General features: G+C 31.0%; 4 protein-coding genes across 5 annotated transcripts in view; 3 read left to right on the top strand and 1 right to left on the bottom strand.

Annotated features, from left to right (window-relative positions):
* Positions 1-714: 714 nt before the first annotated feature.
* On the top strand, positions 715-5,029 carry LOC123716416 (sorting nexin-17). The gene is made up of 8 exons (XM_045672151.1): positions 715-952; positions 1,115-1,304; positions 1,372-1,726; positions 1,879-2,041; positions 2,198-2,419; positions 2,590-2,733; positions 2,974-3,120; positions 3,365-5,029. Exons 1-8 carry the CDS (start codon positions 893-895, stop codon positions 3,509-3,511), a joined length of 1,428 nt encoding a protein of 475 aa, XP_045528107.1. The 5' UTR covers positions 715-892; the 3' UTR covers positions 3,512-5,029.
* Positions 5,030-5,379: 350 nt separating this feature from the next.
* LOC123716236 (cytochrome b-c1 complex subunit 7-like) lies at positions 5,380-6,113 on the bottom strand. The gene is made up of 3 exons (XM_045671878.1): positions 5,954-6,113; positions 5,837-5,884; positions 5,380-5,706 (listed from the first exon to the last, which is right to left on the bottom strand). Exons 1-3 carry the CDS (start codon positions 5,985-5,987, stop codon positions 5,459-5,461), a joined length of 330 nt encoding a protein of 109 aa, XP_045527834.1. The 5' UTR covers positions 5,988-6,113; the 3' UTR covers positions 5,380-5,458.
* Positions 6,114-7,372: 1,259 nt separating this feature from the next.
* Positions 7,373-10,472, top strand: LOC123716153 (lipoyltransferase 1, mitochondrial). Of its 2 annotated transcripts, none has more exons than XM_045671741.1 (4): positions 7,373-8,060; positions 8,294-8,401; positions 9,009-9,210; positions 9,468-10,472. In XM_045671741.1, exons 1-4 carry the CDS (start codon positions 7,521-7,523, stop codon positions 9,857-9,859), a joined length of 1,242 nt encoding a protein of 413 aa, XP_045527697.1. In that variant the 5' UTR covers positions 7,373-7,520; the 3' UTR covers positions 9,860-10,472. The 2 variants fall into 2 exon arrangements, with proteins under 2 accessions (XP_045527697.1, XP_045527696.1); XM_045671740.1 differs by having other exon boundaries at positions 8,997-9,210.
* A 314-nt stretch (positions 10,473-10,786) lies between these two features.
* The window catches only part of LOC123716296 (atrial natriuretic peptide-converting enzyme), a 53,834-nt gene continuing 51,338 nt past the window's right edge, over positions 10,787-13,282 (top strand). The window contains exon 1 of the mRNA XM_045671960.1: positions 10,787-10,952. The gene's annotated coding sequence lies outside the window, so the exon portion shown is untranslated. The remainder of the gene's footprint in view (positions 10,953-13,282) is intronic.

Raw genomic sequence — 13,282 nt, 5'->3', positions numbered from 1 at the left:
GGCTACCGAGTGTTGTTACGATCTGTCATTTTCATACAAATTTAGTTTTCGACTTTCTACATACACTAGTGTTAAGGGTATCTTGTCTAACTAATAAGTATAATCTTTATAGGTACCACTAGTCTGTGCGGCAAGCAAACTCTGAGGGTAGCGGTTTTATTTAAATAATAAGAATAAATTAAATAACGAATAATTATTATATTCGTCATTTAACTTATTTTATTTGTGATTATACCTATATATATATATACTTTTATGGCCATAAGCTCATGCTTTGTCACGTGATCATTTTTATAAAAAGCCCCTGAAATCCTACAACGGTACTCTTTCTGCATAATGCACATGATATACGACATATAAATAATATAAATGTATACGTTACTTGCTGGTATTACACCACACGCTTTTATAGGTATTACTATTAATGTTTGTTTTTTGTCCTCTTTTACCTGAGTAATCTACGTATGCTATTTCAATAGAAAACGAGAAAATTTATTATAGAAAATAAATTATTACAAAATATTTTACTCGCCGTCGGCCACCCTTAGCCGCATCTGTATATGATATATATATATATATATATATATATATATATATATGCTATGTTTAACACAGGCTATACAGTCATTTCTCAACTATTAAACTGTCCCAAATAGGCGGTTGACAATAAACCAGAAAAAAATATGAGTGTAAAAGTATACTGTAATTTGTATAGTTTACGCTGACATATGACAACAAACCACAAAGTGGGCGAGTATTGTTTTGCTTTTGCCTAACGTCTGATGATTTTCTCTAAAAAATCTTTAATGTCTTTTGTGTTTTATCTACAGCTTTAAAAGTTTTATAAACCTACTTTGTTAAAATAATGATATGGTATTGAAAATTGTTTAAAATGCATTTTTCTATTCCGGACTTACAGCAATTTCGAGACGACAATGGACTTACTTACACGGTAAACTCAAGAAGTTAATAAATATGTTAAAATAGTTCTCTTCACTGTGATTTCTTACGTAAAAAATATATTCTAAAGAATTATCTATGACCATAAGGTATTTATGATTGTACACCGTATTTCAGCTTAGTAATTTAATAATGCCTTTTTGTTATCTTAAAGGGTTTCAACATACATATTGATGGATTTTACCACTGTACAGCTCGCTTTAAGCAGCTGCTTAGTCTGCATGAGCAACTACAGTCACAGTACTCTTACTTTAAATTGCCACAGTTTCCACCAAAAAAGTTTTTTCTTACTAGTTCACAATTAGAAGAACGCAGAATTCTTTTAGAGAAATATATCCAACTTAGTAAGTATCTTAATCCTTTATTATACAATTTAAAATTCAATAAATTTTAATTACTCTTTGTTTTTAGTTGGACAAAATCCAGTTTTGGCTAATTCAGGAATATTAATGACATTCCTTTTAACTGCTCAACAAGAAACACATAATGTCAAAGTTCATGTTGTTGATATAGAGATCTCTTTGATGAACGGATATAGAATACCACTATCAGTATCTTCAACTGATACATCCAGTACTGTTTTAGATATAGCATGTAATTATGTGAATCTCCCAAAAGATTTGACAAAATACTTTTCGCTGTTTCTATTTAATTGGAGTTGTGCAAAAGATGGTCAGCCAAGTTTTAAAAAATTGGAAGATTTTGAATCACCATATATTTCCCAGAAATATGTTAGACCTGAAGATAAAATTGTGTTAAGAAAAAGGTAAGTATGTTATTGTTTCAAGGTAATATTAGATATATAATTTTTTTATCAATGATAGTGCAGATCAGGCAATCACACCATTTCTAACTGACAAATATTTGTTTTTATTTTGATGTGTTTTATGTATAATATAATGAGTAAAAATATTTCAGTTATTGGGATCCTTGTTATGATATGGACCTAGTTCAAGACAGGGTTTCAATAGATTTACTGTACCTTCAAATTATAGAAGACATTGATTTAGGGTGGATAACTGCTGATTCTGAGACTAAACTCATGCTTTCATCACATGAATCAAAAAAACAAAAGAGAGAGGTAAAAGCATAAATTATATAATCATTGCAATGCAAATGTGTCAATCAATTTATCAGTTACATTTTTATCAATTTTTTGCATAATGATAATGTGTCTTATAGATATAGCAATTAGTATGTTTTAATAAACAGATATTAAATTGTTTATTTTGAACAGTACATTGAGTTGGCTAGAAGTTTAAGGCATTATGGCCGAATACCAGCTGGAGATGGTTTAACAGAAGCAGTAAATATTGGTGACATGGGTGGTGCTTTAATAAATGTACGAGTGTCTTTAGCATGCAAGGAATTATCACTCACAAGTGTAACACATCCAAACCATGAACAGAGATATAAAGTTACACGAATGCGTTGTTGGCGTATCACAACACTACATTCGGTGAGTCTGACTTATGATTAAATATCTCCTGGCAAAATGTAGGTAACCTTGTGTTGCATATGGTATTTCATTTAAAAAAAAAATGTATGTAGGACTTTGTTTAAAAGTATACTATACCTTTATATTGTTCTTTTTGTCACACATTGGATTTTTAAACTTTAAAATTTTAGGTGGACCAATCACATAACGGATCTTTACTAGAAGAACCAACAAAAAACTTTGAGCTTTCATTTGAATATCTTATAAGCAAAGATAATCTCATTTGGGTAACATTGAAGACTGAAAATGCAATATTTATCAGTGTATGTTTACAGGTAATTTTAAAATTGGCTTTGTTTACAAAAACTAATATTAAAAAGGTTAAATCTTTAGCATTCATATATTTAAATCAATTTGATTATTAAGTACTTAAATTTTCAACATTTTATCAATTGTTCAACTATTACGGGACTCTGACAAATCCCCAACATAAAAAATCATAGAAGGCAGTTAAATTGTGTGTTATTAATTATGTAACAAGTCTGTCATACACTCACGTTTTATTAATGTAATAGTCAATAGTCGATGAGTTGATGCGTCAAAAGAACGGTGAGGGTCCTATATCCCCACGCTGTAAAAGGGCGAGTCTCACCTACTTACGTCGGGATGGCTCCAGTCAACTTATAACACCTTCATCATCTAGCGATACACTGAGTTCTATAGTAAGTAACTTTAAAACCGTGTTATATACAAAATTACTCAATTTTTAGCCTGTTTGACTGATTTCTGATTTCATCAATGGGGCTGATTTCATCAAAAAATTAGTATTAATTTTAAATCAAATACAGTTTATTGTATGTAATGTATTATCAGAATCTATAAAAAGTATTATGCAGTTGCAATACAGTAATTATATGTAATATATTTTTTAGTTAATTGCCATAATATTGTATGACTTTTTTTTAGAATGGAGACTCTTGCACTTCGGGAAGCTCACGTGAAATATTCTCCGTTCAAAAGTTAACAGAGAAATTCGCCTCAGTCGCGTTCAAAACTGGCAAGGACTGTGTGGAGAATAACGCTTTTGAAGCTATAGGTGATGAAGAGTTGTAATATTATTATTTACACTAAACTCTTGCTGTTAACATAACATTTTTATTATTCTATATATTATTTTATTATTGTGCAATCAACTTAATGGTGATGTTTCTGGTTGATGTATCCTATGTATTAATGAGAAACAAGAAAATTGAGGCTATCGATACAGAAGGCCTATTTATAAAAAAGAATATGGGATAGAAACTGTAGTAACTTTAATTTACTCAAAGGACTTTCATAGTAAAAAAGTTAATAATTATTTAATGAAATGTTAGCAAAAAATATGGTTAACAGCAAGGGATGAATACTCAGTGTCCAAAGACATCTTAAATTAAATTACGGCCAAAGTCGCAAATTTAACTTATATACAAACAAACAATTTCGAAATTTTGACAGGCAGTTGTAGGGATTTTGTTTGGGGATATTTAAAATTTTTTAAATGTGGCTATGAGTTAGCTTCCCCTTAAATTTTTACTCCATTCCTTTTCTCCGGCCATTAACTTGCCATATTACATATCGAATTTAGAATTATATCACTAAATTATTTACATATTTTATTTTATCATTACAATCCCTTTTTTGATGTAATTGAAATCTGCATGTTAATTAAGATGTGAATGTATAATACGAGATATAGTAGTAAGACCAGTGTAATGAAACGACTTTCCGAAAATCTTTACCATATTATAGGCTTCTTTAAAAGTTACTGCCAAAGAACCCCTTTTTGTATTGTATTTTTCTTTAACTTCTTGAGCCATTATTTATATATTATTATTTAAGTAACAACAAACATAAACGTATATCGCATTTTTCTCCTTATCAAATACTTGTTTAAAATTATTTTTCTATAGTTCAGCTACACAAAATATTATTTTATCGATCGAAGTCTCGAATATCGCGTCCGTTTATAATTACTTGCTTTTTAATATAAGCATTAAGGTACTCAACATTGTATTTCCATTGAAATGAATATCTCTCTCCTAACAGACAATTTATTTTTTTGTTTATTGGGGGTTTCTTTATTTTCATAAACTAAAGATTGCCTTTGAAGTAATGTGTGATTTATGTATTAAGCAATATTTTTTTTTACACTAAATTAGTTTTTTTTTCTCTTAAATGAACACATACAATTACTTTAGTATAAAATTTAACAATAATTTTGTCTTGAATAATATGTTTATACTGTCACTGTTTGTGGCTTCAATTTTTTTTTGACAACTTAAAATATCTCATATATGAGTTCAGGATAAAATGTTGGTAATACTCATAATCATTTTCTCAGAATCTTTGTTGGAATCATTCAAACATCAATATTTCTTATAAGACTACTTTATAGATGTACAAACTGAATTTTTTCTTTATGTCATGTCATGTGCTCAGAATCTTTAAGTAAATATGTAAGTTATGTTATTGATGTTTATAATTGCAGTTCTCAATTTCGAAAACAATTATTTTTAACTAAATGTTATAAAAGTGAATATAACACAATATGTATTGATAGTAATACTTGTAATATATTTGTACAGACTTTTTGATAACAAAAATATTATTACTGTGTTTTCAAATCTTATATATGTGTACAACATAATATTACGATTAGTTTTTTTTACTGGTACATTCAAAATATATAATAGTAAATACAATTGAATTTCATTTTTAAACTGACATGATTCTCAAATATTTTAATATAGAAATAATGACTATACTAGTAGATTCTTAAGATTTATACATTCCTATATAATGATTAAGAAGTAATTGTATCCATCATATATTTAAAAAGATGAAATAATGGTCCCTAAATCAATTTTCCTTATTAAATTCTTATGTTTAATTAATTTATGTGATGTATCTTAGCTTATTGGCAAAGTAAATAAACAACAGAATTATAAATAAGACTTTTATTAATTGATTTAAAACATTTTCACTTAAAACCTACAAAAAAATCATACACTGACATTGTTTTTAATTGTTTTTTTCCCAGTTTTCGCGTTCTTGCTTTTCATTTTTCACTTGTTCAACAATTGGTGTAAGATAGAGTTTGTCCTCCTCAAATTTTGTCCATTCCTCCTTTGGTAAAATTGTTTTAGTAACAGACAATTGGACAGCTCTAACTATACGATAATTACGTTCATCAACTACATTTTGAGGTAAACGGCGGAGAGCCTCAGTAACTTCTTCAGTTTCGTAAAGACAATCGTCCCGTAGTAGCCCTGTTTATAATTAAAAATGATTTCAATCTACTTTTACAGCAAAAATTTTGCAAATTATACAGTGAGTATATAGTGACGGAAGTATAAAGAAAATACCAGAAAATCCTTTATTTAAAAAAATATTACTAACCATATTTATTAAATCCCGCGAGGTTGTAGCACCACTTCCTCAAGCTGTCTGAAAGGGATGATTATTATATAACACATAAATATAAGTTGTGTGAAATTGTCAGTAAGAAATACTTACTGTTATATAAAACCTTTGTTGTACGCAGAGCCATAATTGGTATGTTTTATGTTCAGAGGTCGGGAAGATAATTTTTTAAACACAGTAAATTTTGATACACTGCCTAGAGCACAATTTACAAATCAATTGTTGCAAATGTCGTCAATGAAAGCCGTTGTCAAACTTCAAACTCACAAAGATAACTTATGTCATATTTTGACAGCTGCCATGATAATATTTTGCCGCTTAGGCATATGTACTTGCACAATCTGTTTTGGACCCTTTTAATATAGTGTGACCATTGCGGTTGACTTTTGCGAAAAAAGTGCTTAAAGATTTTATTTAGTTTAACTTATCCTTTAACGTAACCTAATAATCACAAAGATAATAAACGGTAGAGTTATCATGAAAGTTTCTCTTTTTGAATTTCTCACTACTACCTTAACTAATAAATTATACTTTTTAACATTTAATTTTAAAAATATACTTTGATGGTCAGAAAAAAAAATTGAGCCTTTACTTAATTCAAGAGCAGATATTTAAATTATCGATGTGAGTCTTCTATAAAAATACCGAATTTATATTTTAAGTAGTAACACAGCGTCCACATAACATAACCCCATATTGGCCTAAAGGTAGATTCTAGATACCAGGCCATAGACTCAAAAATAAATCATAACCCCATACTTATTTCCCTATACTCATATTACTCTTGCATAACCCTGTCATTTTTTTTTTACAAATTAGCCTTAAACATTTAAATTTTTCATTTAAGTATGAGGACAATTTAGTACTCGCTCTTAAATACATTATTGTAGAGAATATTTTAGCAAACGTGATTTGAGAAGCTGAAGTATATGCTTTTGTCTATTGTAATGTAAAGTTTGCGTCAATAATAATATATAGGTAATGTTCTATAAACAAAAAATACTATTACTAAATGACAATTACCTACTTTCAGCTATACTACAAAGCTAGATAAAAGAAGTGCGCTCGTGGCAGAGTCGTGTTTCTTATCAGGCGTATTTACTTGCTACTCTTTATGTGAACTTAATATGCCCTCGCTCGACCCCGCGGTTCCTTGGCCCGCTTATCATTATCAGCCTGAATAAAATGAGGCGACGGAAGGTAATTAATTCATATTTTGTTACGCTGTCGCACAATTCATTCGTTTGCGTTATTCTCCTTTATTACGATTATTTATTTTCCTTGTTCCATTTTTAGTCATTGTTTTTTGTGATTATAATTTCGTTATTAAATATACTTGATTTGTGATTTTTTTGTTCAACCTGTCTTCAAGAGAAGGAATGCAAAGTGACTGTCGAGACTGTTTGGGGATTCGTTTTCGAATTAACGCCCTGCACCAAACTTGGAAGTGGCTGCATCAAACAATTGAACTACATGAATATCTGATTTCCCTCTCATCAGCTGATACAGATGCCTGCCTTCCTGCTAATTGCTAATCATTGATTTGTAGTGTTTGAACTCTAGTAATAAATATATAAAATACAAGAAGAGAGTGATATACTTCTGTAAGTGTATAAAACTGCCAATCACTCATTCATATAGAAAAGTATCTGCTTGAAAAATGTCTCAATCAATGATGAGGAAGTTTGTTGTTACCAACATGTGTGTTGTCGCTGGACTAACAAGACGCACAAGTGCAAGAAGCCTGGTTACAAGTTCAGCCAAACCAATTAAACAAGCTCAGGTGTTACCACCGGAGAGGGAAATCACAAAGTCTGTGTTTATGTCACAATCAACAGACATCTACACAAATCTAGCAATGGAAGATTGGATGTACCGTAATATGGATTTTTCAAATCACCATGTTATGATGGTATGGCGGAATGAGCCCTGTGTTGTTATTGGAAGACACCAAAACCCCTGGCTTGAGGCAAATGTTCCTTTCTTAGGTGATAAGGAAATTGCTCTTGCTCGACGTAATAGTGGTGGAGGCACTGTGTACCATGACCGAGGAAACCTAAACATAACATTCTTTACTCATAGAGACCGATATGATAGAAAATATAACTTAGAAATTATCAAGAGGGCCTTGTATAGAAGCTTTGGAATAAAATCTCTTATCAATGAGAGACAAGACATTATTGTTAGGGACAAATACAAAGTATCCTTTTAAAATATAAAAATGCTTTTTTTTAAAATAAGTTATTATATAATAATAAAAGAAAGGTATTTTACATTTATTAAAATATTAGTGGTAAAGAAAAATTCAATCAAATGAGATCAAAAACATTCCTTCATGCATAACAAGTTTTTTTTGGTATCAAGTTACAATTATTTCATGAAAGTCTATTATTATATTGTAATGTCTGTAAGTTTTCTTAATTAAGATATTAGATATCGGGAACAGCTGCTAAGCTAAGCCGTTTAACAGCATACCATCACTGCACACTTCTAGTCAACGCCAACAAGGCTGATCTCAGCAAAGCACTTGCTAAACGAGAGGTGAGTTCTTAATATCTACTCATGACTAGATTTTTAATTACAAATATGCTTTATGTTTATGACTGTATTCCTTTTTTTGTAAATTTTTCTCTAAGATCAATAGTAAATTGTACTTTCCTCGTGCATGAGTAACATTGTAATGGCATGCATAACTAGGAATAACACATTAACAATGCATTCTGGATTAGACCTTTAGTATTAATTAGATTAATGAAGTGTACAGCAGTCTTTTGTTTTTTAATTTGCTCAGTAACTGTTTACAATTTACATGAATAAAGGGCTCACTAGGGTTTTGTAACTATTTAAGGATTTAAAATTATTCATTTATGTTAGAGGTCGCATCATGCACCATGACTCATGAAATATTAGTTTATTAGTTTCAAAAATATGTATTTAAGTTACAAATACTTTTATAATCTAATTTATAGAAAACAAATGCTATATCATTTATAAAATACTTCCCTTTAGATATGCTTTAACAATCGTGTTTAAAAAGATAAAAGTTATCTCAATGTAAACTACTAACATGTGTGTGGTAACTTACCTGACCTATCCCCTCCAATTACTCAAGTTAAGGGCGCATAATTTTATATAGCATGGCATACAGACAACAGCGACGCCGTCAACGCCGTCACCTGTCGTAAATCTGGCCGATCTGGACAACAGAGTAACCGTGGAAAGCCTTCAGACGGCCATCGGCTACGAGTACCTTCGCACACCGGCGCTTCATATCGAAGATGCCGGTGAAAGGCATATATCGCAACAGAGGGGATTCCAATTCGTTAACCCCACTGAAGATTGGTATCCAGGTACTTATATATTTTTCTCATACATATCTTCTCTATCTCTATCTAACTTCGTCTTGAGTTTTAAATTTGTATGCCTAGTTTATTCGACGGCTTTTCAATGAAAGATTCAGATGAAATAGGTGCGATTAAAGCGCGATGTTTATTTAATTTACAGATTTTTTAAATATCACATTGTGGAGTAACTTCATCTGTTTAAAAAAAATCAAGCGCATCAAGATGCTTGTGAATTTATACTCATTTAAATTATCTTTTGACAGGTATTGCTGAATTAAGAAAGGAATTGACGACATGGGAATGGTGCTATGGCAGAACACCAGAGTTCACTGTTAGGCGCTCCTTCCCCGTGCCACCGGAACTTCTGTCGTCCAAACTCTATTCCGCCTCTCAAGAGTTGATTATCTCCATGACTGTGGAGAAAGGCCTAATTAATGACGTCACGCTGAACATCCCGCCCGGTTTAATCGAATCTGGCTTCCACGGGGAGGCTTCAGTGATAACTCATCTGAAAGGCAAGCGGTTCACTTCAGAAGCACTTGCGGCTCTCGAAAACGCCATGTTGACCCGTCACTTGAGCGGTGACGTCAGAAAGTTGGACGACAAAGAACAATTTGTCGCTAAGTGCTTCGACCAAGTCGTCAACACTGTGTAAATCTGTGTTATACAAAGGTGCTATAGTATAAGTATTATCAGTAAATATGTAGCGGCTGTAGATATCATAAATTAAGATAGTTGGTTCAAAGGCCTAACGATATGTAGAATTCCGTTTATAAATTGTTTTGTGTATTTATACTGCTTATACATAATTTACAAACTACTTGTAATTAATTTGCTTTCGTAGTTGTTAAATTCTGTTCGTGTTATTTTATAGTGTTGTTGCTTACAGTTATATCTTGTATTTTATCCAAGTGAACTGTAATTTTTAACTAACATGTTATGTAAAATATAAATACAAGATGTCGCTATTGGGCGATACACAACACGCGATTCGCAGTTTTTGTGTTGAGCGCTGCAAGAATGCATCATATCATTTGTTTTTAGTTCTTTTTACAAAGTTATGTACAGCCACATAGAAAATAGCAATAGGTACATTTGTTTATCATATGTAGTTTTTACTTTTTAGACGGTACTTTTCTGTATGAAATTGTTTATTTAGATGTTAGATGATTATTTAGCTTTAATTTAATATCTAATTATTTATTAATGCTGTATATGATTATAACCGTTGTCAAATTATTTTGTGCTAATAAAGACAATAAAGAATATTTTTTGCACTTTCTAGTCGATCCCTTGTTACTATTACATAAGTTGCGTAACAAATTACACCAACTGACAGTGATTACATTACCGGTACTATTTATGCAACTATTTTGGAGACATCTCAAGGAGATGGCTGTATATAGAATCATAAGTTTGGACAATACTCATTGATTACGTCAAAATACAGCATGACTAATGTTCGTGAGTGAACAAACTTAGCAATGGTTAGAAATATGCGCGTGTGTCCTCGCACAATAAAAACCTGCTTGGGTCTTCCTCTCGCTTTCAGAAGAGCTGGGTGGTGGTCGATGGCCGGCGCAAGTGAACCTACTCGAGCCAGTACTATCGTACAGGGCGACGCGCACGTACGCCATATTGTATTTTAACTCGTTGCCATGACAACCGCGTACACAAAGCAATTCTTACGATAATATCCCGTAAGAAAACTGAAGTGCTGTGACAATCACTCTTATTCTATTTGCAAAGTAAGTATATATAACTTCGGATAATATAAAAAAATAAAAAGAAACAGTTTAAGGTACAAACTAAAGCTTTTATCATATAAATGAGTAATTCTCGAATTATATATTAATCCTAGATATTATGTATATATTTTTTAGGTGGGTAAAATTACGTTATATTGTAAAATTTAATAGTTATACATATTTACACCAACATACAGATTCAGATAATTTTCGATGTATTAAGAATTTATAAAGTATTTCAACCCGAAAAAGAAAAATATAAATTATACAAAATTATCGGTAACTATAATGATGTATAATTTAAAATAGAAATGTGCAAATGAAACCGCGATCAAGTTATAAATATTTATTTGGTAAGTACCAATTATAGAAATGATGTATTGTGCAACTTCTAAGGCAAATAAAAGTCTATCCGTTTTGGCAATAGTGAAATAATCTGATGTTGCCATTACGTTATCCGAACTTAATTTCCGGATGACAAAAACTATTTCCAAATAAAATGCAACATTAATTTGCCTGTGGATGATCTTTGAAAGAGGTTTCCATTAAATTGGCTAGCTATTATATGTTACTCAATAACCTTATTTAATTGTTTTGAACATAATGATAAACGTATAGGTAGTACGTTTAATAGTATTTTAATCCTTTGATCGAAAATTCTCTTTATAGATTTTTTTAATGTTAGATTACTTAGGAGGTATATCGTGGGCGATTATAGTATAAGGTATAACTTGGAAGTGTGGTTCCCGGTGAAACAATAATTATATCTAGTGATATTTGACACTGCAGACTATTCACGGACTTGCCTTTAAAAAAATATTGATAATAAGATCGCCCATCACTCTCTTATTTATTTAATTATCTTATTGTATTTGTGTTATAAAGCATGGTTTACATGTATAAAGTAGCTTCACCCGCGTACTTCGTTTCGTTTTAATATAATTTTTTTAGGCTAGGCTGCCTTTTTAGTAGATACAAACCAACACATGACACATTTGGCTATGACCCATAGAGATTGTTCTTCTGAAATAAAATCCGTTATTTTCACTTTTTTATATATGTCAAATTTTTCTCTTCTTAAAAACCCCCTTCCTTCCTTTGATTCAAAGAATACATAAAAAAATTGACACGATTTGACCCGTCTTCGAGTTTGGCGAATAAAATATTTTGCGTGGTTTATTAGGCTTTAGAGATAAAAATCCTTTTGTTGATGCGAAGTTAAAATACTTGTAGGTTCAGGCTTTATGTTAACTATAAAGGAAAATATATGCCTCAACCTCCAGGCTAATCGTATTTCTCACTGTAACTGATATATTAATGTAGGTACCTAAATGCTTCCTTGCATTATATCTAGTATGATAGCAATTATCGTATATGATGATTCAAAATGAAAGAATTTCTTTACTAGAGTAGATAAAATGGCATGGCCAATATAGGTCAGCGAAGTTTTTTGTTATAACTCAGCTCATACGCTGTACATTATTATAATAACGATTGACTAAGGTATAAACTATGTAAGCCTGAAAATTCTCCACTTACGATTGTAGAGTACAAGGAAGAAATTACGTGACATGTGCTGTGTGCTACAATTTTTTGTTTTGTGTATTGCGATGCTTACTCCATACAATAAACTCATATATATAATTTTGTTTTACATCAAGCAATCTTGTTAAAATAAGGTTTTCATACAAATATTTCTACGTACCTCACTACGAAAGAAACGCTTAAATAGCACACCAGAAATACTAGACCTGATTTAAATATTTATTTATGAAGGACTTTATGAGTAAAGATGTTAACTGAAAACCAATATTAAGAGGTACTTTGCTTCCGTTTAGAAATCAGATATCCGATCGCTTAATAATCGTTATCATTTGAACACGCTCACGCCATTTGTTACAGTAACACTACTTAATTGCGCAGTTACTAATATGATGGAAATTCTAGTCGTAAACATAATTTTAAAAAGTCTATGTATATAAATACATATACTTTTTAAATATAATACAACAACGCCTGAACTTTATCTTCCGTCGTTCGTGTTAATTTTGTTGTAATTTTTGTTGTGTTGTCACAACCTCTGCCCACCTCATCTATTCCGGTATTACATGTTAACATATTATCATGTTAATTGATAAACTAGAATCAAGAGTCGGTGTGCCAAACACGAAAATCTTCATAAGTCTCAATAGTTACCGAATAGGATGTTAGCAAGAAAGGCCTTGTAAGAAAGCCAGGTGCGTATAACCTGACTCACGATATTTCCGAAGTAGGTTAATAGTTTGTGGGAAATAATGTCGATTTTTGATAAAATTATCCAATTTTGGTAA

The sequence above is a fragment of the Pieris brassicae genome, chromosome 11 (genome assembly GCF_905147105.1).
Source record: "Pieris brassicae chromosome 11, ilPieBrab1.1, whole genome shotgun sequence".
Taxonomy (NCBI): domain Eukaryota; kingdom Metazoa; phylum Arthropoda; class Insecta; order Lepidoptera; family Pieridae; genus Pieris; species Pieris brassicae.
Note: the sequence above shows the minus strand (reverse complement) of the source record. Positions and strands in the feature narration are given on the sequence as shown.

Bases quoted from the DNA above. Each gene is read 5' to 3' on its own strand.
- LOC123716416 (XM_045672151.1), top strand. From the start codon at position 893: ATGCATTTTTCTATTCCGGACTTACAGCAATTTCGAGACGACAATGGA. The intron at 2,042-2,197 runs GTAAAAGCATAA...TATTTTGAACAG, and splicing joins CAAAAAAACAAAAGAGAGAG to TACATTGAGTTGGCTAGAAG. The intron at 3,121-3,364 runs GTAAGTAACTTT...ACTTTTTTTTAG, and splicing joins GCGATACACTGAGTTCTATA to AATGGAGACTCTTGCACTTC.
- LOC123716236 (XM_045671878.1), bottom strand. From the start codon at position 5,987: ATGGCTCTGCGTACAACAAAGGTTTTATATAACA. The intron at 5,885-5,953 runs GTAAGTATTTCT...CATCCCTTTCAG, and splicing joins AACAAAGGTTTTATATAACA to ACAGCTTGAGGAAGTGGTGC. The intron at 5,707-5,836 runs GTTAGTAATATT...AATTATAAACAG, and splicing joins CGCGGGATTTAATAAATATG to GGCTACTACGGGACGATTGT.
- LOC123716153 (XM_045671740.1), top strand. From the start codon at position 7,521: ATGTCTCAATCAATGATGAGGAAGTTTGTTGTTACCAACATGTGTGTT. The intron at 8,061-8,293 runs GTATCCTTTTAA...TTAAGATATTAG, and splicing joins TTGTTAGGGACAAATACAAA to ATATCGGGAACAGCTGCTAA. The intron at 8,402-8,996 runs GTGAGTTCTTAA...AATTTTATATAG, and splicing joins AAGCACTTGCTAAACGAGAG to CATGGCATACAGACAACAGC.